General features: G+C 35.8%; 1 protein-coding gene across 1 annotated transcript in view; it reads left to right on the top strand.

Moving 5' to 3' along the window:
• LOC142346232 (uncharacterized) overlaps positions 1-24,147 on the top strand; it is a 71,342-nt gene that overhangs the window by 34,275 nt on the left and 12,920 nt on the right. The window contains exons 6-8 of the mRNA XM_075398747.1: positions 9,297-9,437; positions 10,567-10,803; positions 19,610-20,002. Coding sequence (XP_075254862.1) covers positions 9,297-9,437; positions 10,567-10,803; positions 19,610-20,002 — 771 coding nt within the window. The remainder of the gene's footprint in view (positions 1-9,296; positions 9,438-10,566; positions 10,804-19,609; positions 20,003-24,147) is intronic.

Genomic DNA, 24,147 nt, shown 5'->3' with positions numbered 1-24,147 from the left:
TTTAAATAATTTTTTCGGGTTTCGGAAATTTTTTGCTTTTCGGCCTTGTCCATATTTTTCACAACTAAACAAACGAAAATATCTTTTCCTTGCTAACCGGCTAGCCTAAACAGAAGGGGGCTCTCACCTATAGGTTGTAGGAAGGCAAGCGACAGAAGAGAGCTGAACAAGAGCAGCAAAATCAAACAACAACTGAAATAGAAACACTAAAATAAAAATGATAACAACATCAAAACCAAAACAAACCAACACCGGGCGGATACCACTAGCCAGCAGCTATACGCTACCAACAATAGTATTAGAATAATAATATTAATAGCGGAGGGACAGGGAAGAACAAGTCAGCCAGAAGGAAGAACACCAAATTTCCTTTGACTCAATAAAAAAAAGTGGACCAAGTTTTGGTTATTTTTCAACACTTTCTCAAGAAACATTACACGCAACCCTTTTGTTATCTGTATACACACAACATTAGACAGGCTCAAATAAAAAAACAGAGCCACAATGGGGTCGCTCTAAGATGATATATGGAAATTTTAAGGAACAGTACTAGTACCCAAAGTACAAATGTGATCAAAGAAAATGACGTGTGTCAAACATCAGAGAAATCACCCCTGAGGGTGACACTCCCAGGGGACCCTTGAAACATTATTACAAACCTCTACAAACAGTACTACACACCTGTAAACGATTTACAAACAGCTTTCAATGCAGTGAGTTGGCCCCATACTACAAACATGGCCATGTACCGCTATACAAAGGCAAAATACATCATCTTGATGCCCGAAATCGTGTATACAAACTGAGCTTGCCAGAAACTACATATAATTAGGGGTCTATATAGCCTATACACAACTCCGTAAGTACATTTTAAACACATTTCAATCGCCTTCACCGCTGTGATACATACGACAATTTTGAGGCCAAAATAGGGGCCAAAGTACCATCCAAATATCAAACAGTAGTCGATGTGCGACCCCCTCAGTTTGGTAGTACACTACACGACGAGCCTGGTGAATACAACAGAACCAGATTTGCTTCACTATTCACATATTAATCAACAATTTGGTGTTTTGTACCATCGCTCAAAATGAAGCCACTTACCACCCCCACCCCCCTATGGAGTCAAAATACACCATCTAGATCCACGAAAACCTACATATAACCATAGTTCATGAGTAACTACATACAATGAGGGTTATAAATAGCCTATAGACGACACTAAAAGCACATTTTTAACACACTTTTTTCATCTCCGCAGCTTAGGTACCCCTCTATTAGGGTCGGATGTTAGGACCCCTGTACCGGCAAAAAACACCATCTAAATCACAGAAAACCTACATACAACCATGGTTCATGAGTAACTACATATAATAGGGGTTGTAAATAGCCTATAGACCACACTAAAAAGACATTTTTAACACACTTTTTTCATCTCCGCAGGTTAAGTACCCCCTCTATTAGGGTCGGATGTTAGGACCCTTGTACCGGCAAAATACACCATCTAGATCCCCGAAAACCTACATACAACAATGGTTCATGAGTAACTACAAATAATGGGGGCTATAAATAGCCTATAGACGACACTAAAAAGACATTTTTAACACACTTTTTCATCTCCGCAGGTTAGGTACCCCCTCTATTAGGGTCGGATGTTAGGACCCCTGTACCGGCAAAATACACCATCTAGATCCCCGAAAACCTACATACAACCATGGTTCATGAGTAACTACATATAATAGGGGTTATAAATAGCCTATAGACGACACTAAAAAGACATTTTTAACACACTTTTTTCATCTCCGCATGTTATGTACCCCCTCTATAAGGGTCGGATGTTAGGACCCCTGTACCGGCAAAATACACCATCTAGATCCCAGAAAACCTGCATACAACCATGGTTCATGAGTAACTACATATAGTAGGCGTTATAAATAACCTATAAACATCACTAATAGTACCTTTTTAACATAGTTTTTCCATCTCCGCAGGTTCGGTACAGATCACTATTTGGGTCGAAAATTGCGCCCCATGTACCGGCTAAAAATCACACTCTGGTTCACAAAAGCCTATACGCGGTCCCCTGGGCCTTCAACAGCAATATATAACCTGTCATAATCCTCAAACAGAACAGAAATTGGTTCACTCAACAATGAGATATTTAAAAAATACCGTTTTGTAACATAGCCTAAATTTGACCTGGTTCGCGACGTACATCGTCAAATTTCACCCACACAACTTCAGAAAACGCATAAGAAAATTTATGGGGCTCAACTGTGGAGATGACGAGGGTTGTAAATTGCTATAGTACATCTACAAAAACCGCTTATATAAAGGTACCATTCGTGCGGTGAAAAAGAGGTCAAAATTAAGCATTTTGCCTGAATTCAGGGGTTAATATTTTCTCAGCGACCAATACTACGCACTTCACCGTTGGCTCAAACAAAGAGGAGCTCTTGCTGAGTTCAACAATACTACACATGCTCAATTCCGTTCAGTACTTTTGGAGTACTTTTCAAAAGCACTCAATTTCATCAAAATTTTCGAAAATTACTCGATCCAGTACCATCAAAACCCCCGAAATCACCAATACCAGCCTTTGCAACGAAATTCAATGGCTGGACTTTTGTTGTCCGGGCCATTCTAAGAGTCACTCCTACCTATGCAACTCTTTCAAAAGTCTTCGTGACCCTGCACTACAATTTCACTGAATGTTTGTCTTTTTGCATAAAAAAAAAACGTTCAAAATCAAAGAAAAGTTCATAAATTGTAAATTCGCAAATCAGCTATCATCAGCATGTTAGCTGGCCAAGTGGAGGTCTAAAAAAATGCTAGATACACTGTTCTCCAACCCATGATTGAGCGGAAACAGGTAAAACCTGAAAACAGGGAGTTTGGAGCTGACTAAACCGAACTCCCGAAACTTCAAAACTTGGACGTTTAAACCTTTTGTATGCAATCAAATCATGAAACAAATTACTTCTACTGGTCTTTTACTGTTCACTGTGTATCGATGTTATTGGGTTTTAATTATATGAAGCAGTGGTCACGGTATAACTCAAACAAAACGCTTCCGAACATTGTTTTTTGCCAATTTCCTTTGTTAGACAACTGAATACACCGGTATTAGCACAACCAATAATGGTTTTCGCAAAAAAACAACACATGGTACTTCTTGCCGGTAAATTAATAGTGCCGATTTGCCATAGAATGAGTCTGGAATGATTCCAAGGTTAAAGAAGAGTTACAATTTCGAATTTCGCCTTGTACATATTATACCATCGAAAAGCGTTCTGTTGTCGCCACAAAGAACTTATGGTCACCTTTTTTGGTCTAATAGACCCCTGATATATATCAGATATTGATGTACAATTAGCGATTAAAATAACTGGACCCTTGTTGTGATTCCATGCGCTTCGAGTCATAGAAGCAGTGATTTTCTTGGAAAAAGTCAGACAAAACAAAATAAAAGCTTGGATGGATATTACTGGAGGCTTTGATATGACGTTTATCAGATCCTAACAATCTAACCACAGTCATTGAAAGCTATTTTCTGTGAGAAAACCATCAAACAACATTTTTTTAATAATATTTTGTATTCTTATCACCGGTAAAGTCAAAATGAAATTTTCCGTTTAGGCCCGAGACAAACGGCCTAAACGCTGTTAAGGCAAAAAACTATTTTTGGGACCCCATTTCAGTTTTCCAGCTTTTGTTAGCCTCAGTAGAAGTGCAGTTTTGCTATAGAATGATTTTGGAAAGGACTGGAAGCTCAAGAAATGTGACCATTTACGAACTTCGCCATAAACATAGTATATCACCAAAAAACGTTATATTATCAACATAAAAAGCCTATGATCAACTTTCGCGCAATCTAGGCCTGTTTTTCAACTCATCTGACTACTTATGAATATAGATCGTGGTTACGGAACCGTTGTGGTAGTTCTATGTGCTTGGAGTCAGAGAAACAGCGTTTTTCTTGAAAAAAAAAATCAGATACAACAATAAAAAAAAGCTCAGATGGATGTCACTGGAGGCCTCTGATATGACGTTTATCAGGGCCTAATAAACTAGCCACAGTCATTGAAAGCCGTATTAATAAAAAATCCATCAAGCAACGTTTTTTATCAGATTTTGTTTTTGTTACTGCTATATCACCGGTAAGGTCAACATGAAATTTTGTGTTTAGGCCCGAGAGAAAAAATGTTTTATGGCAAAAAAAATTGCACCCCAATTTTATTATTCCAGCTTTTTTTAAACCCCAGTACAAATGCCGTTTTGCTATAGAGTCATTTTGGAAAGGATCGGAAGCCCAAGAAAGGTGACCAATTACGAATTCCGCCATAAACATAGTATATCACCAAAAACCGTTATATTATCACCACATAAAAACTATGATCAACTTTTTCGCTTGATCTAGGCCTTTCATTCAACTCATCTGGGTACTTATGAATAAAGATCGTGGTTACGGAACCGTTGTGGTGGTTCTACGTGCTTGGAGTCAGAGAAACAGCGTTTTTCTTGAAAAAAAAATCAGTTAAAACAAAAAAAAAGCTCAGATGGATGTCACTGGAGGCTTCAATATGACGTTTATCAGGGCCTATCAAACTAGCCACAGTCATCAAAAGCTGTATTAATAATAAAATCATCATACAACGTTTTTTATAAGTATTTGTTTTCTTACTGCTATATCACCGGTAAGGTCAATATGAAATTTCTTGTTTAGGCCAGAGAGAAAAAATGTTTTATGGCAAAAAATTTGCACACCAATTTTATTATTCCAGTTTTCTGTTATCCTCAGTAGAAGTGCCGTTTTGCGATAGAATGATTTTGGAAAGGATCGGAAGCCCAAGAAAAGTGACCAATTGCGAATTTCGCCATAAACATAGTATATCACCAGAAACCGTTATATTATCACCACATAAAAACTATGATCATTTTTTTCGCGTGATCTAGGCCTGTCATTCAACTTATCTGGCTACTTATGAATAAAGATAGTGGTTACGGAACCGTTGTGGTGGTTTTATATGCTTGGAGTCAGAGAAACATCGTTTTTCTTGAAAAAAAAATCAGTTGAAACAATAAAAAAGCTCAGATGGATGTCACCGGAGGCTTCGATATGACGTTTATCAGGGCCTAACAAACTAGCCACAGTCTTTAAAAGCTGTATTTTTAAAAAAAACCATCAAGCAATGTTTTTTTTAAGATTTTGTTTTCTTACTGCTATATCACCTGTAATGTCAATATGAAGTTTTCTGTTTACGCCCGAGAGAAAAAAGGTTTTTTGGCAAAAAAATTTTGCACCCCAATTTTATTTTTCCAGCTTTTTTAAACCTCAATAGAAGTGCCGTTTTGCTATAGAATGATTTTGGAAAGGCTCGGAAGTCGAAGAAAAGTGACCATTTACGAATTTCGCCATAAACATAGTTTATCACCAAAAACCATTATATTATCACCACAAAAAACCTATGATCAACTTTTTCGCGTGATCTAGGCCTGTCATTCAACTCATCTGACTACTTATGATTAGAGATCGTGGTTACGGAACCGTTGTGGTGGTTCTATGTGCTTGGAGTCAGAGAAAGAGCGTTTTTCTTGAAAAAAAAGTCAGGTCAAACAATAAAAAAGCTCAGATGGATGTCACTGGAGGCTTTGATATGACGTTTATCAGGGCCTAGGAAACTAGCCACAGTCGTTAGAAGCGTTGTTAATGAAAACACCATCAAACAGCGTTTTTTATAAGATTTTGCTTTCTTACTGCTATATCAGCGGTAATGTCAATATGAAATTTTCTGTTTACGCCCGAGAAAAAATGTGTTATGGCAAAAAAATTTTGCACCCTAATTTTATTTTTCCAGCTTTTTTTAAACCCCGGTAGAAGTGCCGTTTTGCTATAGAATGGTTTTGGAAAAGATCGGAAGCCCAAGAAAAGTGACCATTTACGAATTTCGCCATAAACATAGTTTATCACCAAAAACCATTATATTATCACCACAAAAAACCTATAATCAACTTTTTCGCGTGATCTAGGCCTGTCAGTCAACTTATCTGGCTACTTATGAATAAAGATAGTGGTTACGGAACCGTTGTGGTGGTTTTATATGCTTGGAGTCAGAGAAACATGGTTTTTCTTGAAAAAAAAATCAGTTAAAACAATAAAAAAGCTCAGATGGATGTCACCGGAGGCTTCGATATGACGTTTATCAGGGCCTAACAAACTCGCCACAGTCTTTAAAAGCTGTATTTTAAAAAAAAAACCATCAAGCAATGTTTTTTTTTAAGATTTTGTTTTCTTACTGCTATATCACCTGTAATGTCAATATGAAGTTTTCTGTTTACGCCCGAGAGAAAAAAGGTTTTTTGGCAAAAAAAATTTGCACCCCAATTTTATTTTTCCAGCTTTTTTTAAACCTCAATAGAAGTGCCGTTTTGCTATAGAATGATTTTGGAAAGGCTCGGAAGTCGAAGAAAAGTGACCATTTACGAATTTCGCCATAAACATAGTTTATCACCAAAAACCATTATATTATCACCACAAAAAACCTATGATCAACTTTTTCGCGTGATCTAGGCCTGTCATTCAACTCATCTGACTACTTATGATTAGAGATCATGGTTACGGAACCGTTGTGGTGGTTCTATGTGCTTGGAGTCAGAGAAAGAGCGTTTTTCTTGAAAAAAAAGTCAGGTCAAACAATAAAAAAGCTCAGATGGATGTCACTGGAGGCTTTGATATGACGTTTATCAGGGCCTAGGAAACTAGCCACAGTCGTTAGAAGCGTTGTTAATGAAAACACCATCAAACAGCGTTTTTTATAAGATTTTGCTTTCTTACTGCTATATCACCGGTAATGTCAATATGAAATTTTCTGTTTACGCCCGAGAAAAATGTTTTATGGCAAAAAAATTTTGCACCCTAATTTTATTTTTCCAGCTTTTTTTAAACCCCGGTAGAAGTGCCGTTTTGCTATAGAATGGTTTTGGAAAAGATCGGAAGCCCAAGAAAAGTGACCATTTACGAATTTCGCCATAAACATAGTTTATCACCAAAAACCATTATATTATCACCACAAAAAACCTATAATCAACTTTTTCGCGTGATCTAGGCCTGTCAGTCAACTCATCTGACTACTTATGATTAGAGATCGTGGTTACGGAACCGTTGTGGTGGTTCTATGCGCTTGGAGTCAGAGAAAGAGCGTTTTTCTTGAAAAAAATGTCAGGTAAAACAGTAAAAAAGCTCAGATGGATGTCACTGGAGGCTTTGATATAACGTTCGTCAGGGCCTTACAAACTAGCCACAGTCGTTAGAAGCTATGTTAATGAAAAAACCATCAAACAGCGTTTTTTATAACATTTTGCTTTCTTACTGCTATATCACCTGTAATGTCAATATGAAATTTTCTGTTTACGCCCGAGAGAAAAAATGTTTTATGGCAAAAAAATTTTGCACCCCAATTTTATTGTTCCAGCTTTTCTTAAACCCCGGTAGAAGTGCCGTTTTGCTATAGAATGGTTTTGGAAAGGATCGGAAGCCCAAGAAAAGTGACCATTTACGAATTTCGCCATAAACATAGTTTATCACCAAAAACCATTATATTATCACCACAAAAAACCTATGATCAACTTTTTCGCGTGATCTAGGCCTGTCATTCAACTCATCTGACTACTTATGATTAGAGATCGTGGTTACGGAACCGTTGTGGTGGTTCTATGCGCTTGGAGTCAGAGAAAGAGCGTTTTTCTTGAAAAAAAAGTCAGGTAAAACAGTAAAAAAGCTCAGATGGATGTCACTGGAGGCTTTTATATGACGTTTATCAGGGCCTAGGAAAATAGCCACAGTTGTTAGAAGCGTTGTCAATAAAAAAAACCATCAAACAGCGTTTTTTATAAGATTTTGCTTTCTTACTGCTATATCACCGGTAATGTCAATATGAAATTTTCTGTTTACGCCCGAGAGAAAAAATGTTTTTTGGCAAAAAAATTTTGCACCCCAATTTTATTTTTCCAGTTTTTTTAAACCCCAGTAGAAGTGCCGTTTTGCTATAGAATGATTTTGGAAATGATCGGAAGCCCAAGAAAAGTGACCATTTACGAATTTCGCCATAAACATAGTTTATCACCAAAAACCATTATATTATCACCACAAAAAACATATGATCAACTTTTTCGCGTGATCTAGGCCTGTCATTCAACTCATCTGACTACTTATGATTAGAGATCGTGGTTACAGAACCGTTGTGGTGGTTCTATGCGCTTGGAGTCAGAGAAACAGCGTATTTCTTGAAAAAAAAGTCAGGTAAAACAATAAAAAATTTCAGATGGATGTCACGGGAGGCTTTGAAATGACGTTTGTCAGGGCCTAACAAACTAGCCAGAGTCATTAAAAGCTATTTTGTTCAAAAAACTTGTCAAAAAACGGCAACATCATAGAGCGATTCAATAAAGGAGGTTTTTCGATGTTAATCTTGCAAGATCTTGCAAGAGGATGTTAATCTTGAAAGCATCTTGCAAGATCTTGCAAGATTAACATCCTCTTGCAAGATCTTGCAAGATTAACATCCTCTTGCAAGATCTTGCAAGATTAACAGTTTTTTGCAAGAATCTTTCAAGATCTTGCAAGATTAACATCCTCTCTCGACTAGGGTCCTCTATATTGGATACCTGCTATTTTCAGTTCTGCATGGTTTAGTTATAAATAGCCAGTATTATTGATTAGGAATTCGGAAAAGACTTAGGAAAGAAACTTATGCTTCTTCTTGACGGAAAATTATTAAGGATAAACGCTTTCTGGGGGAAAAACAAAAGTTGGTTGTCATTTAAGTCCAGAAAAAGTCGGGGTCCGAAAAAATATATTAAATAGATGACTCTATATTTGTAAATTCTGGGAAACAATTTAATATCATCATATTAAAAGCGCTTCATGCTTGTTAGTTATCATCGCTAAGAAAATGTCTGACTTGTGCCTTATTTTGTGCATCTGCAATAACTATAGCTCAAATTTCGCCAATGTTTATTTATTTATTATAGGCCGCATATTTCTCTCTCAGCACACATGCAAATTGAGAAAATTATGAATGAACGTAAATACTCATATACTCATAGAATATAACAATAGTTCGTTCATTAATAAATTTACGGTGTAACTTCAAATGAGCTGTGAGCAGTATCATGGTCGATAACACGGGTCAAAAGAATTCAATAAGTTGAATTTTGAATTAAAAACGGAACTGAAAATATACAAATAAGACGGTGGGTGATGTTTTTGTGGTTGTTTATGTAGTTCTTGTTTACAGTTGAGTGCAGTACAGCAGTTCCTGTGTGATGTGAACTATGAATTGAGACTGCACTGTGAACAAGAGAAGATAGCCTCAATAGCAGACAGACTGGAGGCATTCGACATCACATTTGACTTCCAGAGTGACGACCTCAACAGGGTAACACTAAATCATTCAATCAGGGAGTGTCCCCCAATAGTCCTCCAAAATTAACCACTAAAAAAGTTTAATATCAAATCATTAACTATACATATTCCTAATCGCTCCGACCTCTCGATGCTCATTTAAAGGTTTTCGTTCTAAGAAATAAGCCCGCTCAACAACACAAAGCAGTTCATAAGCTGCTGATTATGCGCTTTTAACCGGGGGCGTAGCCCCGTGGTGTAGGCGAGCGATGTGGAGCGATGTAGCACAAGAAGGTGAAGAAACAAAATACCAAGGTGGTTCGAGGCTCAGTGGGTCACATACATCGAGAAGATCACAGTAGGGACGATACTCGATAGACAACGAACGTTGATGAATCATTCGAGAAGAAGAATGGAACAGTATCTTTCTTTTTGCTAGATGTTCCATTGTTTGTATTCTGCTAGGCAACAAGCAAACCAGCGTCGCTTTCCGTTCAACAATACACCCGTACTCTGTTGAGAGTTATACGTGCTCACAATAATCCATTCCTATTTCTCAAACTCAGGTCGGATAATAAAGTCAAATTTGGTAAAATCTACAAAAATAAATAAAGTCTATAGGGTTATATAGTTGGGTTATATAAGGTAAGTTAACGTACTGGTGATTCCTCAAAACCATAAAATTTTCTTAGCTTTGTACTAGCAGTTTTTAGTTTATGTTTAGTTTTTGAGTTCAACAATTTTACGAAATTAAGAGTTTTTCATTTCTACAACTTTTGTCATCTCTTTCAGCCTTTCTAACCATGATAAGCTGATCAGGTCATTAGAAGTAGTTTCGATTAATTTTTCGTGCGATTTTTCTGAGACTGTATTTTTACGGACCATTTCTATTTTTAAATTGAGAAAGAACAGTTTTGTTGGACTGCTAGAACTAGAAAATAATATAGGATCTATTCTGTTTCCCCAGTGTTTTATATGACCCCCCAGTTTCAAATTATATGTTGTTATATAGCACGTTACTACGTAAGAAAACAGCACGTGCGCCTAGGGGTCATAAAAGATTTGCTCACTAAGCTCTGAGGAGGGTGGGGGGGGGGGGGGGGGGGGGGGGACAGAATAGATCCAAAAAATGTGTTTAAAATAATGACAATGAATTTATGTAGGCGGTAGAAAAATACACCAAGTTCAACATCCTTACAATGCAACCCCCTCTTCCCACCACCACAAGAGAACAGGCTCTCTGTCTAAGTGGGAGCTGGCATTGCAACAGTACCGGGTCAGCTTCTCTTGACTGCTCTGCCAACAGTGACTCACTTGAATCCAGTGCTGCTAGTCTCATTACCTTCCGGCATCTCCTTATCGAGGGACACTGGAGACTCAAGGATGGATCCAGGGGCAAGGCAGGGCTACATATTACAATAAAATAATTTTTATTTGGGGGTGGGGAACTTTATGCTATTCTAGCTTCGTTTTTTTGTTAAGTCAATTTTGGCTGATGGGTATCTTTTGAGGAGATATAGAAAACCAGTGATACCATTAAAAAGCTGGTGCATTGTCTACCGTATTTCTATGTTTTGTACACAATGCTGGTTTTTTCCTGGTCTCATGTTATTCTGACTGGTCTCATTGAAACAGTCTGGTCACTTTAAAACAATATTGAAAGTTCTCATTAGCGTTGAAAAAGATAAATTGCACATTTTCAGATAATAGCTAATGGTTTTAATGGCTTCGAAACATTTTTCTGGTACTTTTCAATTGAATTTTTAATTTCTGCCTGCATTTGTCGTCCATTTTCTAGTCATAAGATATAATCGGATCAATCAATGATCTCATTGAGTTCATATCATTGGTTTCCAGGTATAAATTAACTTTTTGATGCTTTCCGTTGAAAGCTATTGGTTTTATTAGCTGCGATATTTCGAGTTGTTTTTAAAATTCAGTGCTTCTAGAATATCAGTTCAAATTTGTTGGTTCTTTTTGAAGTCTCCTTATCACAATACTAAAAGATCCATCGGCGCTGAAATGCAAATCAATTTTATATATTCAAACATCTGTCCCTGAATATCTTATTTCTTAACAACCTCGAAAAATTTCTCTCGCATTTTTTAAACTCTGCTTTTTCCTTGTAATTGATCAATATGTAGCCGTAAGCACTTTTCTGATTATTAACGTGGCTCAATACCTTCTTTTTAAAAAGCCAAGAAAATTAATCTATGCCCTAAGTTGATAGCAAATGTTTTTGTTGATTTTGATTTTTTTAACCTTCAAAACATTTTTGATTTTTTTTACTTTCATTTCCGTTTTTTTTCGTCAACTTGAAATTTAGTCTAATCAATGAAGAGTGCAACCACTTTCTTGTCAATTAAATTTTACTTCTTTGTGGGCTCTATGTTAAAACAGATCTCTCTGATCATGTAAACTAGGCGTTTTCTTAAAATTTTTGTGATTGTTCAACTTTGTGTATCTTTTTGTTGACCTTTGAAGTATTCGCGCCAATGAAAAGTCCAATTGATTTTCAAATGAGACCATGTGAAAATATACAATTCTAATTTTTTACGTTAACTGAAAAATAAAAAATACAGTATAATAAGATATAATTTTCAGATATTAGCTGACGTTAATGGCTTCAATCCTTTGTGTTTTTGTGAATTATTTGTAAAATTTTCTGTATTGTTGTATCTGTTGTTGTTTTTTTCTGTCTTGTCTTATGACTCAGTCTTACAATAGACATATTCCTTGGAGACTTGTAAGTAGGTCAATCAAGAGCTTTCAGTTAATTGTAATAGTTTTTGTTACTATTGATGTTATTGGGGTTAGAAAAAAATCTAAGGATTTTTGATCTTCGCCCCCTTTTGTCGACTGGTTATCTAGTCTCATTTTGGATTGAGCTGGTCTGTTTTGTAGTTGAAGTGGTCTGTTTTGTAGGAAAAGTGAATTGAGCTGGTCTATTTTGTAGGAAAAGTGAATTTTAGTAGTTAATGTTCTATCTGATGGTATTTTGATTTTGTTACTCTGCGCTTTTAAAAGTACATTGAGTTCTAGCCATATATATGTTTCTCGTTTTTGTTTATTTTGTCATTTTTATTGGCTCGTAGACCTGTTAATGGCAGTGATCATGAGCTCTTTAATGCCGCATTCATTTAATAGTTTGGGGTTGTGACCTTTTTTCACGAACACCTATTTGTGTATATCTCTAATCTTTAGCTTTTAGACAATGAATTCAAAATGTGGATGAGCGGGGTCTTGCGAACGCACATTACTGAGTCTCCTTGTTTATTAATAGCCGCACAGCGATAGCTGGGGCTATTATTGGCCTTCTCTTGGTTTTTACAATTCAAAGAATTTGAATTGTATTGGGGCGCTGTCTTTTTACGACTCGAAGAGGAGTATTGGTTTTCTTAAGGTTTTTTTTTTTTACCGGAAGTACTATTCGTTCAGACGATGGTTTGACCTAAAAGCGAAAGCGAGTAAAATTGCAGTGTGAACTAATTTTTTCTGAGCGAGAGAAGTTTTTTGATCATGCGCTGCGTTTAGTGAATGACTTTTTGACATTGAAAAGTAGTTTTTGACTGAATGGCACATATAGAAAACCGTTTTTAGCCGTTTTTTCGTCTAAGTGGCCTAGTTTTTTTGCTTGTAATTTGGTTTTTTGTAAAAATAATTTTTAATCGATGCTATGTTGAAATGTACACGCCGGAAATTGATAGCACAGTATTTTGCATAGCCTGAAATTGCGTTTCAAATGCGAAATTGGCACATATTTCTTGATTTTCTAGTTAATTTTTGGCTTTTTTTTCTATTAATTACTTCGTTTTTGGATCTTTTAGCTGTTTTTTGTCAAAAATCAGTTAATATGGAAACTTCCCTTTGGTAATTCATATACTCAATGCCTCTTTCTACCTCGATGTAATTTTGTTTCATAAAATTGTACATTTGCTAATCCGATTTTCGTAGTTTTTTGCCAATTTTTTTCAGTTCTTTGTTTGTATTTTGCTTTTAATCACTAGAAATAGTATTTTGGGGAACATGAGGGACTTTAATTTCGTTTTAATAAAAATTCAATCATTTTTTGGTGTTAAGTTTTTGAAAAAACAGATAAATTTTTTTCACAAATGCAGTCTTAAATATTTTTTGACAACTTTTTTGCAAAATGTTTCATTGTTTCGTATGTCTGAATTCTTCTTTTTCTTGTTTTATTCTGTTCAGCAAGTTGGATTTTTGTCTCGAATGACTCGTTGTCTTTTCTATATCTCGAATGCTGATCAATGAAATGTGCTAGTTTTTCTTGATTTTTTTAAATTTGATTTTTAACTTTCAAAAATCAAGAATTGGTCTTTTGTTACGGTGTTCCTAACATTGTGTCCATATTCTTCACATTCTCGTTTGTATCATTCTAGTTTTGTCCTGGCAGCTACTTTTGTATTCGTTATATTGATTTTTTCAGTTGTTAAAAAATTGAATGAATTCAGCTTTTTCTTAGATCTTGGTTTCTTCGGTTTGCAATTGATTTAATTCAAATTAAGGCAGTACTGGGAGTTTGCTAGAAAGTCTTTTCCAACATTTCGACTTAATACTATTCATTGCAATTGTCTTCCGGGCTTGGTATTGTTTTTAGACGACTGTTTGTCTTCGAAAATTATTCTGTTGCTTTTGTTTTTCTATGATTAATTTAATTTTTGAATTAGTATGAAATCATGTTGTCTAGCATATATACAACAAGGAAGAATCATGTATTATTTTTGTCTTAATTGCCGTGATTAGAAATCTAATTGTAGTAGTTCCCTGATTCTTAAGTTTGAGCTCTCTTTTTTGAATAATTTTGACTTTCCTGTCTTTTTTGAAAAGTTTTTATCTGCCGTTTGCTTTCGCGATCTTTTTGAGATTAGAATCATTAATTATCTGAGGGCAATTGATGGCCCTGTCAGCTTTGTCAGTCTATCAGTTTTTTTACCATCCTAAAACTTTCAGACTTTTTTAACGTTACCAAACGTTTTCAATAATAAAATTTTGCTGCATTTTCTTTCTCTTGGTGACAGTGGTTTAAGTTTCACCAATTTTTAGATCAGACCCGTGGAGGTAATGAGTTAATGGTTTAATACAAAAGGTAATGGCTTCAGCTTTTTGTGAAGTTTTGGTGCTTCGAGTCGCTTCCGGAATTCTTCCGGCTATGTTTTTTTTTTTTAAGATCTGTTCACACATTTTCATGATTTTTGAAGTCAAATTGGAGTAGTGATTTTGGTCACGCCGAAACAGGAAGTGGAGCGAAAAAGCGAGTGGTTTTGCGGCGTGAAATTTTTTCGATCTAAATTTAAAGTAGAGTGAGAAAACGGGGTTTGAACAAAAATTCGCTTTCTCGCTAGTGGTTTTTTGTTCACATGCGGCAATTTCACTTTGATTTTTACGGTTTTTTCGATTTTTTGGATCGGATTTTTTTCTAAATGGTTTTCCCAATCTATTCATAGTCCGTTCTTGGTCTAGTTTTCTGTTTAGTCAATGAAAATTCTTTGAATTGTACGTCAGGACTTGTCCTGCTATGTTTTTTATTTCGTCGTCATGATTTTTGTTACGACCATATGACGTCACAGCCACTTTTTGTTCATTCGTTCATGCAATTTCAACTGAATCGCATGTGTGACGTCATTTTTCGCTCTTAGTGGAGCGAGTTTTTTTGTTCATTTGCGTGATTAAATTTTTGGTCAAACTTGACTTACCTCACTCTCAAAAATGACTTCCTCACTTTGAAATTGACTTTTATCTACTTTAATTCAAAGAGATAAGATCAAATGGGTGTGTGTTACTCTAAATGAAGATTATTTGAGATCAGCTAATAGAGGCAGCAATAACTTATACAGAGTTTTAATCAAAATATAACAGGTCAGCCTTCAATGAAAAGTCGAATTTTTTCGGTCTGTCTTTTTTACTGTTTTTTTTAGACTGCCGATCTACGAATCTATTGCGGCTATTTTCTGGAAATCTGCCAGCTATGTTTGGTCTATTGTTGCTCTTAGATTTTTTTAAAGCTTGTGTATTTTTTGAAGGCCCAAAGTTTTACTCATGTTTTCACATATTCTCGTTGGATTTATTGACTTTGACACCTCTAAATTTGGCATTTGTCCCTTAATCTGCTGAGGCGGCGTATAAAAACCAGAAAAAGAACAGCAAATTGTACGGAGTAAAAATCGATAAGCTAAATCAAAGTTGAAACAACGAAAAACTCGTGCATGCAATTTATGAAGCTCGTAATTTAAACTGTGGTTGGGATAAAATTTTGTTACCAAATTGTATTTGCGGTCGATATTCGGCTTAGACCGCTTGTTCTTTTAATTGAGAGCAAGAAAAAACGCATAAAATGAAATTGGAAAATCCACTAAAAATAACATCAACCTCGAGTTGTGGTCTAAGGAATATTCAATTCAGTTTCATTTGTTCCTTGCTTCGTTAAGTCCCAGTTGGGATTATAAGAGTCGATCATCACAGATAAATTTGAAAATCTGGCGTGCATATTTCATTAGGCTTGCCTCAATTGTTGTCAATTTGAACCTAGTTTTTTTCGAACCGTTGCTTTACCTAGAAATAAAAAGATAAAACTATCTTTTTTATCATTTTTCAAAATGAATTTTGTCGATTGTTGAGTTTCAAAAAAGAACTTTTTAATATAATTATCTCTAAACTTCAAAGTTTATGTGTTTAATAGCCGTCCTCATCTTCTCAGCCGGCTATTATAGTGCTCCTATTTTTTTACAATTCAAAGAATTTGAATTGTATTGAGGCGCTGTCTTTTTACGACTCGAAGAGGAGTATTGGAGAAGTCCCTTTTTACGACTCGAAGAGGAGTATTGGAGTATTAGAGAGGAGTATTCAGCACCAAAATTTGGAGGGATTTTGGTGCTGAATAAAAGTGAAGAGCGGAGCGAAAAAAGAGTGGTTTTTGTTCATACCGCTGTTTTTGAGAGAGCGAGAAATTGATGTGTGACAAAATTTTCTCTAAGAGAGCGAATTTTTTTGTTCACGTGCGGCATTTTAAAGCAGTTTTTTATTTATTTGGTTACGAGGTTTGGTTATGATTTTGTTTTAATTTTAGACTAGTTTCAGTAGTGCTTTGAATGTTTCTGGAAATTTATATGAATTTAATGATAATTCGGAGGTTTTCGAGGTATTTTGCTGATTTTCGGGCTAATTTTTGCGTTTTTTTGACGATTTTTTTGTTTTACTGGCCCAAATGGGTATTAAAGAAACCCGTTCTACTTAGTAAAATTTGCGATAACAATTGGTTGAAGTTTTGTGGGTAAGAATCATTTTTTGTTGAGAAATATGACAAAAAAATGGCGAAAATTGGAACTATTTTTCTAAATTTTTTGCAGTTTTTCTTTTTTTTCTGTTTTTAGCTAAGTTTCTTCGCCTATTATGACTTGCCTATTGTTTTGAGAGCATCTGGATACCCTATTGGCTGAAAGGAATCTTTTTTAGCTGAAGGAAATGTTGGCTGAAGGGAATGTTTTTTGAAATATTAAAAAATTTAGTAACTTTTTCCAATTTTTCAGTGAAAGTTGTTTTTAAGAGATTTTTTCATAATTTAGCCTAAAGTATTTTCAAAATTCACATAAGTTGTTTTTTTAAGTACTAGTTGTTTTGATGCAATTATTTTGGGAGAGATCGTTTTTTCGGGATTTCAATTTATAACAAAATTTGATCCGATTTTTTATCATAATTTAACAGATTTGATTTTATTGTTTTTACTTTTTTGTTTCATGACTTTGTTTCAAGATAATCATAAATTGGTGAAGGCACGTTTTGTTTGATGAGTAGTTGGATGGCGTTTAAATGGATTTTCACTTGGAGTCGTTTCCGGAATTCTTCCGGCTATGTTTTTTTTAAGATCTGTTCACAGATTTTCATGATTTTTGAAGTCAAATTGGAGTAGTGATTTTGGTCACGCCGAAACAGGAAGTAAAGCGAAAAAGCGAGTGGTTTTGCGGCGTGAAATTTTCTCGCTCTAAATTTAAAGCGGAGCGACAAAACGGTGTTGGAACAAAAATTCTTTTTCTCGCTAGTGGTTTTTTGTTCACATGCGGCAATTTCACTTTGATTTTTTTAATGTTTTTTGCAATTTTTTTCTAAACGGTTTTCCCAATCCATTCATAGTCCGTTCTAGATCAGATTTTCCGTTTAGTCAATAAAAATTCTTTGAATTGTACGTCAGGACTTGTCGTGCTATGTTTTTTACTTCGTCGAATACGAAAAAGTTTCGCTTTACCTCATTTTGCCGCTTTTTCAACAATTTGCGTGATATCTTTTCGACTTCTCTAGGCTAGTTTCTCTCTTCTCTCATTCTGATATAAGCGATTTGGAACATCAGTTGCTCAGCAAAGCAATTCAAAGTAAACAGAGACAGTATAAAAAATTGAAGTCAGAAGTAGAAACGGGATAAACCAATAAAGCCCGGTTTTAGATGCCCGCTATTCGAATGTCGTTTCTATAAGTCTTAGTTACCAACTCTAATGCTTATTGGTAATGATAGTAGCCCCTGTAGCCTCTCTCTAAGAAACAGAAGTACGTTATGTTCAACTACGAAATGCCATCAAAATATATCGGACTTAAAAAATGTTTTTGTACAAAAATATTTTTTTTCAATATCTTCTAGTTTTCAATCCAAATCATGCTTATTGGAATCAACGGCGGCTTTCTTTCGGCAATCTGCCGGGAATGTTTTGTTTTTTTTACAATTCAAAGTATTTGAATTGTATTGGGGCGCTGTCTTTTTTTTAAGAGCTGTTCACACATTTTCATGATTTTTGAAGTCAAATTGGAGTAGTGATTTTGGTCACGCCGAAACAGTAAGTGGAACGAAGAAGCGAGTGGTTTCGCGGCTTGAATTTTTTTCGCTCCAAATTTAAAGTGTAGTGAGAAAACGGTGTTTGAACAAAAAATCGCTTTCTCGCTAGTGGTTTTTTGTTCACCTGCGGCAATTTGACTATGATTTTTACTGTTTTTTTCGTTTTTTGGATCATTTTTTCTGAATGGTTTTTTCCAATCCATTCATAGTCGGTTCTAGGTCTAGTTTTCTGTTTAGTCAATGAGATTCTTTGAATTGTGCGTCAGGACTTGTCCTGCTATGTTTTTTTATTTCGTCGTCATGATTTTTGTTACGACCATGACTTCACAGCCACTTTTTGTTCATTCGTTCATGCAATTTCAACTGAATTGCATTTGTGACGTCATTTTTCGCTCTTAGTGGAGCGAGTTTTTTTGTTCATTTGCGTGATTAAATTTTTGGTCAAACTTGACTTACCTCAGTCTCAAAAATGACTTCCTCAATTTGAAATTGACCTTTATTTAGTTTGATTCAAAGAGATAAGGTCAAATGGGTGTGTGTCACTCTAAATGAAGGTTATTTGAGATCAGCTAATAGAGGCAGCAATAACTTATACAGATTTTTAATCAAAATATAACAGATCAGCTTTCAATGAAGAGACGAATTTTTTTAGTCTGTCTTTTTTTTGTTTTTTTTAGACTGCCGATCTACGAATCTATTGCGGCTATTTTCTGGCAATCTGCCAGCTATGTTTGGTCATTGTTGTTTCATGAAGAAACAGCGCAAAACAATTTTCAAGTGGTCGTTTTGAAAATATATCGTATAAACTGTTTTCAAATCTACGCTCTGGCATATCAAATTAAAGCTTCACTCATATGTCTCCTCTTATCCCCGCATGAAAAAAGTTTATTTTATACGTAATAAACAAAGCGGGTGTCAATCAGCATTGTTCAAAATATATCGGAATAATTCAATATCATAATGTACAAAATTTTGATATCGTGGAATAACAACCGTTTGTAATCATGGTCATTCTTTCCTCATTAAACCTTAAAATGCTTCAATTCAGGTGGCAATTGTTGTTAAAATTCTTCTGCGTGATTAATTTTTATTATGCTCCGTATTACTAGTTTTTTATGCTTTGCTGGGCTTATAGTTTGTCGGGCAAGTCGAGGTTTAACAAGTTTCCAAATAGTAGAGTGGCTGAACTCAACTTCTGCAGGGTATCAGGGGTTAGGATCGATGTTACGTTTTTGCTCATTATCATCGTCAAACATATAGTTCAAGTTTCTAATTAAAATATCTCTTCTGAAGAGACAGGCAATGGGTTAATTGCTTGGGTTTGTTAGGATACTGCTCGGATTCCTTTCATGTTTCGGCTCTTTTTATAACAGATGGACGTGTATGCTTATCTCTTCGAGGACATTCTGTTGTTGTGCAAGTGTGTCAACACCAAGAGAGGGGGAGGGGGCACTGGCGGGGGAGGGGGAGGAGCCAACACTTTTGTTCACAACAACTCATCCTCAACATCATCATCCCAAACTCCATTTGGGGGCAGTAACTGCTGCAAACTCAGACCCATCCACCCCCCAATGAAACTATCCCACCTCATCGTCAACCCGGCAGGCGGTGCTCAGTCCCCCCACCCAACCTCCTCTTCCACCCATACAACCCCCTTTACTCATTCAATTGACCAAACAACCCCCGCTACTTCAACTGCAGTAAATAACACTGGAAACAACCAGAGTAGCCAGCAAGCAACAAATTGCCACATAAATTCCAATAATGTAAGTCCCCATTTTTATTCAAATCAGTGCTGTTTCTAAATATTTATCCATTTGTGAGCAAGTTGGCCAGAGCTGAGCGCCTTTTAGTTATGTTTATATATGTGCATATATAACAGTTTCCGGGAAGACCCAGCTCCATCATCCATGTTGCCAGAAGTCGAGAATCTTGGAAACTTTTAACAAATGAGGCAATCGGCGTGTTAACAGATATGATGTTGAAAGAAGAAGATATGTACATAGACATTTGTATATACAAACAAATAGGCTCTTAATATATATTAAGTCCCTGGTCCATTAATGTCCCTGCGTTACACACTTTAAACAGTTCGTATCATGCAAGACATTCTTAGCGCATAATCATTCTCATATTTAAAAACAATGTGGCTGATGAAAGCATACCAAAAACTAAATCCCATTCTGCAGAAAAACTCCTTGGTTCAAAAATACCCATGATCACGCACATCTATGCCATATTAGTGCAATAGCAGTTATACAAAATTTTGACATTATTCGACATTATGATATAGACAGAACTCCAATAGATCGAAGTCTATATCTGTACTAGGCTAAAGGAAGTCTTATTTCGTTTCTTAGTACAAGACTTATAAACCTGGCAATTCTTTTTCAAAATTTAGGTAAAATTTCAAAGTTGATTCCCAAGTCCAAACCAACTTTTCAAAAATTTTTGGGTGAAAATTTTGAATTTCGGAAACATTTCTGTAACGGGGCACGTTATTTGAATTTTTACAGTGTACTCAAACAGCTCGGATAAAATCAGGTACCAAACCATCAAATAGCAGTCTCGAGGACATTATGAGGACATAAGGACATAGTATGCGGATACTATATGGAAAAACGCAACGTTTTCATTGGTTTCAACCCAAAAGCAGCCACAACCTTTTTCAAAAATTTTTCAGATAAACCAAACATATCCAACCAAAATACAATAAAAGAAAAACAAAGGGGTTTTCTTGATGGAACGCGGCCCTGTCATCCGGCATCAGGAACCGTCTGACCCAATTTTGCCTCAATTCCATTAAGTCCGTAAACCAATGTTGCCCTTAGTTAGTTCTAGTGTTCCATGTTATTGGGCCAAACCTGACTTTTTAAGGTTATTATTGATTATAAAATGCCAGGCAAAGATACCAAATGTTGTGGGACCTATCGCAATTTTGTCTTTCTTTCATGACGTATTTATCAAAATAGGACGTTTTAAATGTATTTTTAGAACTTATTTCAAGGGCAATCGCATGATCTACGTCCCATGCCACTCTTTTCAATACTTTGGTCTGATTTCTACTTTCGCTTTCGGTACCCCCTAAAACTGGATTATGCTTGATGCTCCTATAACTATTTTAAGTGCGCGTAGCAAGCTCATTTTTTAATATGAGTAAGCCTTTTATGTCTTCTAACAAACACCACAACTCCAGCCTGGTTTGTATTTGATTTCGAAAAATTATAAGTGACCAAGCATCAGATATCCCAAATGCCCAAATATAGTGGGACCCATCGCCCGTTTTTTTCGGGCAGAGACTCGCGTCATCTGGACCTATTTTCGACAATTTTTAAGCTTAGTTGGATGGTTTTTAAGTCTGGGTTCAGACTTTTAAAATCTTGGCCAGGACATGGATTTCCGGGAAGACCCAGCTCCATCATCCATGTTGCCAGAAGTCGAGAATCTTGGAAATTTTTTACAAATGAGGCAATGAGCGTGTTAACAGATATGATGTTGAAAGAAGAAGATATGTACATATACATTTGTATATACAAACAAATAGGCTCTTAATATATATTAAGTCCCTGGTCCATTAATGTCCCTGCGTTACACAGATTAAACAGTTCGTATCATGCAAGACATTCTTAAGCGCATAATCATTCTCATATTTAAAAACAAAGTGGCTGATGAAAGCATACCAAAAACAAAGTCCCATTCTGCAGAATAATTCCATGGTTCAAAAATACCCATGATCAGGCACATCTAGGCCATATTAGTGCAAGATCAGTTATACAAAACTTTGACATTATTCGACATTATGATATAGAGGGAACTCCAATAGATCGAAGTCTATATCTGTACTAGGCTAAATGAAGTCTTATTTCGTTTCTTAGTACAAGACTTATAAACCTGGCAATTCTTTTTCAAAATTTAGGTAAAATTTCAAAGTTGATTCCCAAGTCCAAAACAATTTTTCAAAAATGTTTAGGTGAAAATTTTGAATTTCGGAAACATTTCTGTAACGGGGCACGTTATTTGAATTTTTACAGTGTACTCAAACAGCTTGGATAAAATCAGGTACCAAACCATCAAATAGCAGTCTCGAGGACATTATGAGGACATAAGGACATAGTATGCGGATACTATATGGAAAAACGCAACGTTTCCTTTGGTTTCAACCCAAAAGTAGCCACAACCTTTTTCAAAAATTTTTCAGATAAACCAAACATATCCAACCAAAATACAATAAAAGAAAAACAAAGGGGTTTTCTTGATGGAACGCGGCCCTGTCAACCGGCATCAGGAACCGACTGACCCAATTTTGCCTCAATTCCTTTAAGTCCGTAAACCAATGTTGACCTTAGTTAGTTCTAGTGTTCCATGTTATTGGGCCAACCCTGACTTTTTAAGGTTATTATTGATTATAAAATGCCAGGCAAAGATACCAAATGTTGTGGGACCCATCGCAATTTTGTCTTTCTTTCATGACGTATTTATCAAAATAGGACGCTTTAATTGTTTTTTCAGAACTTATTTCAAGGGCAATCGCATGATCTACGTCCCGTGCCACTCTTTTCAATACTTTGGTCTGATTTCTACTTTCGCTTTCGGTACCCCCTAAAACTGGATTATGCTTGATGCTCCTATAACTATTTTAAGTGCGCATAGCAAGCTCATTTTTTAATATGAGTAAGCCTTTTATGTCTTCTAACAAACACCACAACTCCAGCCTGGTTTGTATTTGATTTCGAAAAATTATAAGTGACCAAGCATCAGATACCCCATATGCCCAAATATAGTGGGACCCATCGCTCGTTTTTTTTCGGGCAGAGATTCGCGTCATCTGGACCTATTTTCGACAATTTTTCGGCTTAGTTGGATGGTTTTTGAACTCTGGGTTCAGACTTTTAAAGTCTTGGCCAGGACTTGGATTTAGAATTGCTGAGTCTTGGACAAGACGTGCACAAGAGTGACAAGTGTAAGAAGTGATATGATCTTACTTCTGAATCTGTAATGAAAGGAGACTTGTAAAAGCCTTGCTCAGTACTGAATTTGACTCGGCCTTAGGCCAGTGTAGACCCATACGGTTGCGTCGCAATTGAACGTTTGACAAACACCGGACGTGCAAATTAACTTTCAAAATGCTGTTATCTGCTTGTCTTAGAATTGAATTTCGACCTTTGAAACGTTCGATAATGACGCAACTTTATGGGACTAACTATATGGTCTGTCCCATAAAGCTGAAATCATCAAACGTTATAAAAATACCAGATAATGCAAATGATCATCAAGGCTGCGATTTAAGCACAACGATTTTAACCTCAGGTCTACTTCATTTCATTTTCTCGGCATATTTTGAAGTCCAACTTTTACCTTTGAACTCTGTCCAGTGCTTTTGAAAAGTTCGCTTATTTCAACTTGATGGGACATGATATACAAAATGGAAACGAACGCTGCGTTATCGACATAAATGAGCATCAGCATTCACGTTTTGAATTTGATATTTCTTCTGCGTTTTCTTTCATGATCTCAAGTTCAATTTAGGGTAGTCGAAAAACACAATACAAGCAATAGAGCATCATTGATGTCAATTCCCGAAGAGTCTGATATCTCGCATCCCATATCAAATACACCACGCTTGTCTAAAGTAATTGAGCCCCTAATTAGGGATCAGATGAAACAACAATTTTACAAAATGATGGATTTCTTAGCAAAAACACTGTTCGTTTTTTTTAAAGCGCGCAAAAACTGATTATTTTCTTATACAATTCTGTTTCTATGAAATTAAATTGACATAAATTGACATTTAAAAATCTTGATTCTATTGACAAACAGCTTTTCTGTTTAAAACGTTAACAAGTTGGTTTCAATGAGAGCAGTTCCAAGTTAGTCAACAGTTTTGTACTTCAAAGGACACAAAACGTTTGAT

Source organism: Convolutriloba macropyga, chromosome 9, assembly GCF_964194025.1.
Source record: "Convolutriloba macropyga chromosome 9, txConMacr16.3, whole genome shotgun sequence".
Taxonomy (NCBI): Eukaryota; Metazoa; Xenacoelomorpha; order Acoela; family Convolutidae; genus Convolutriloba; species Convolutriloba macropyga.
This window is presented reverse-complemented; position numbering and strand designations above follow the sequence as displayed.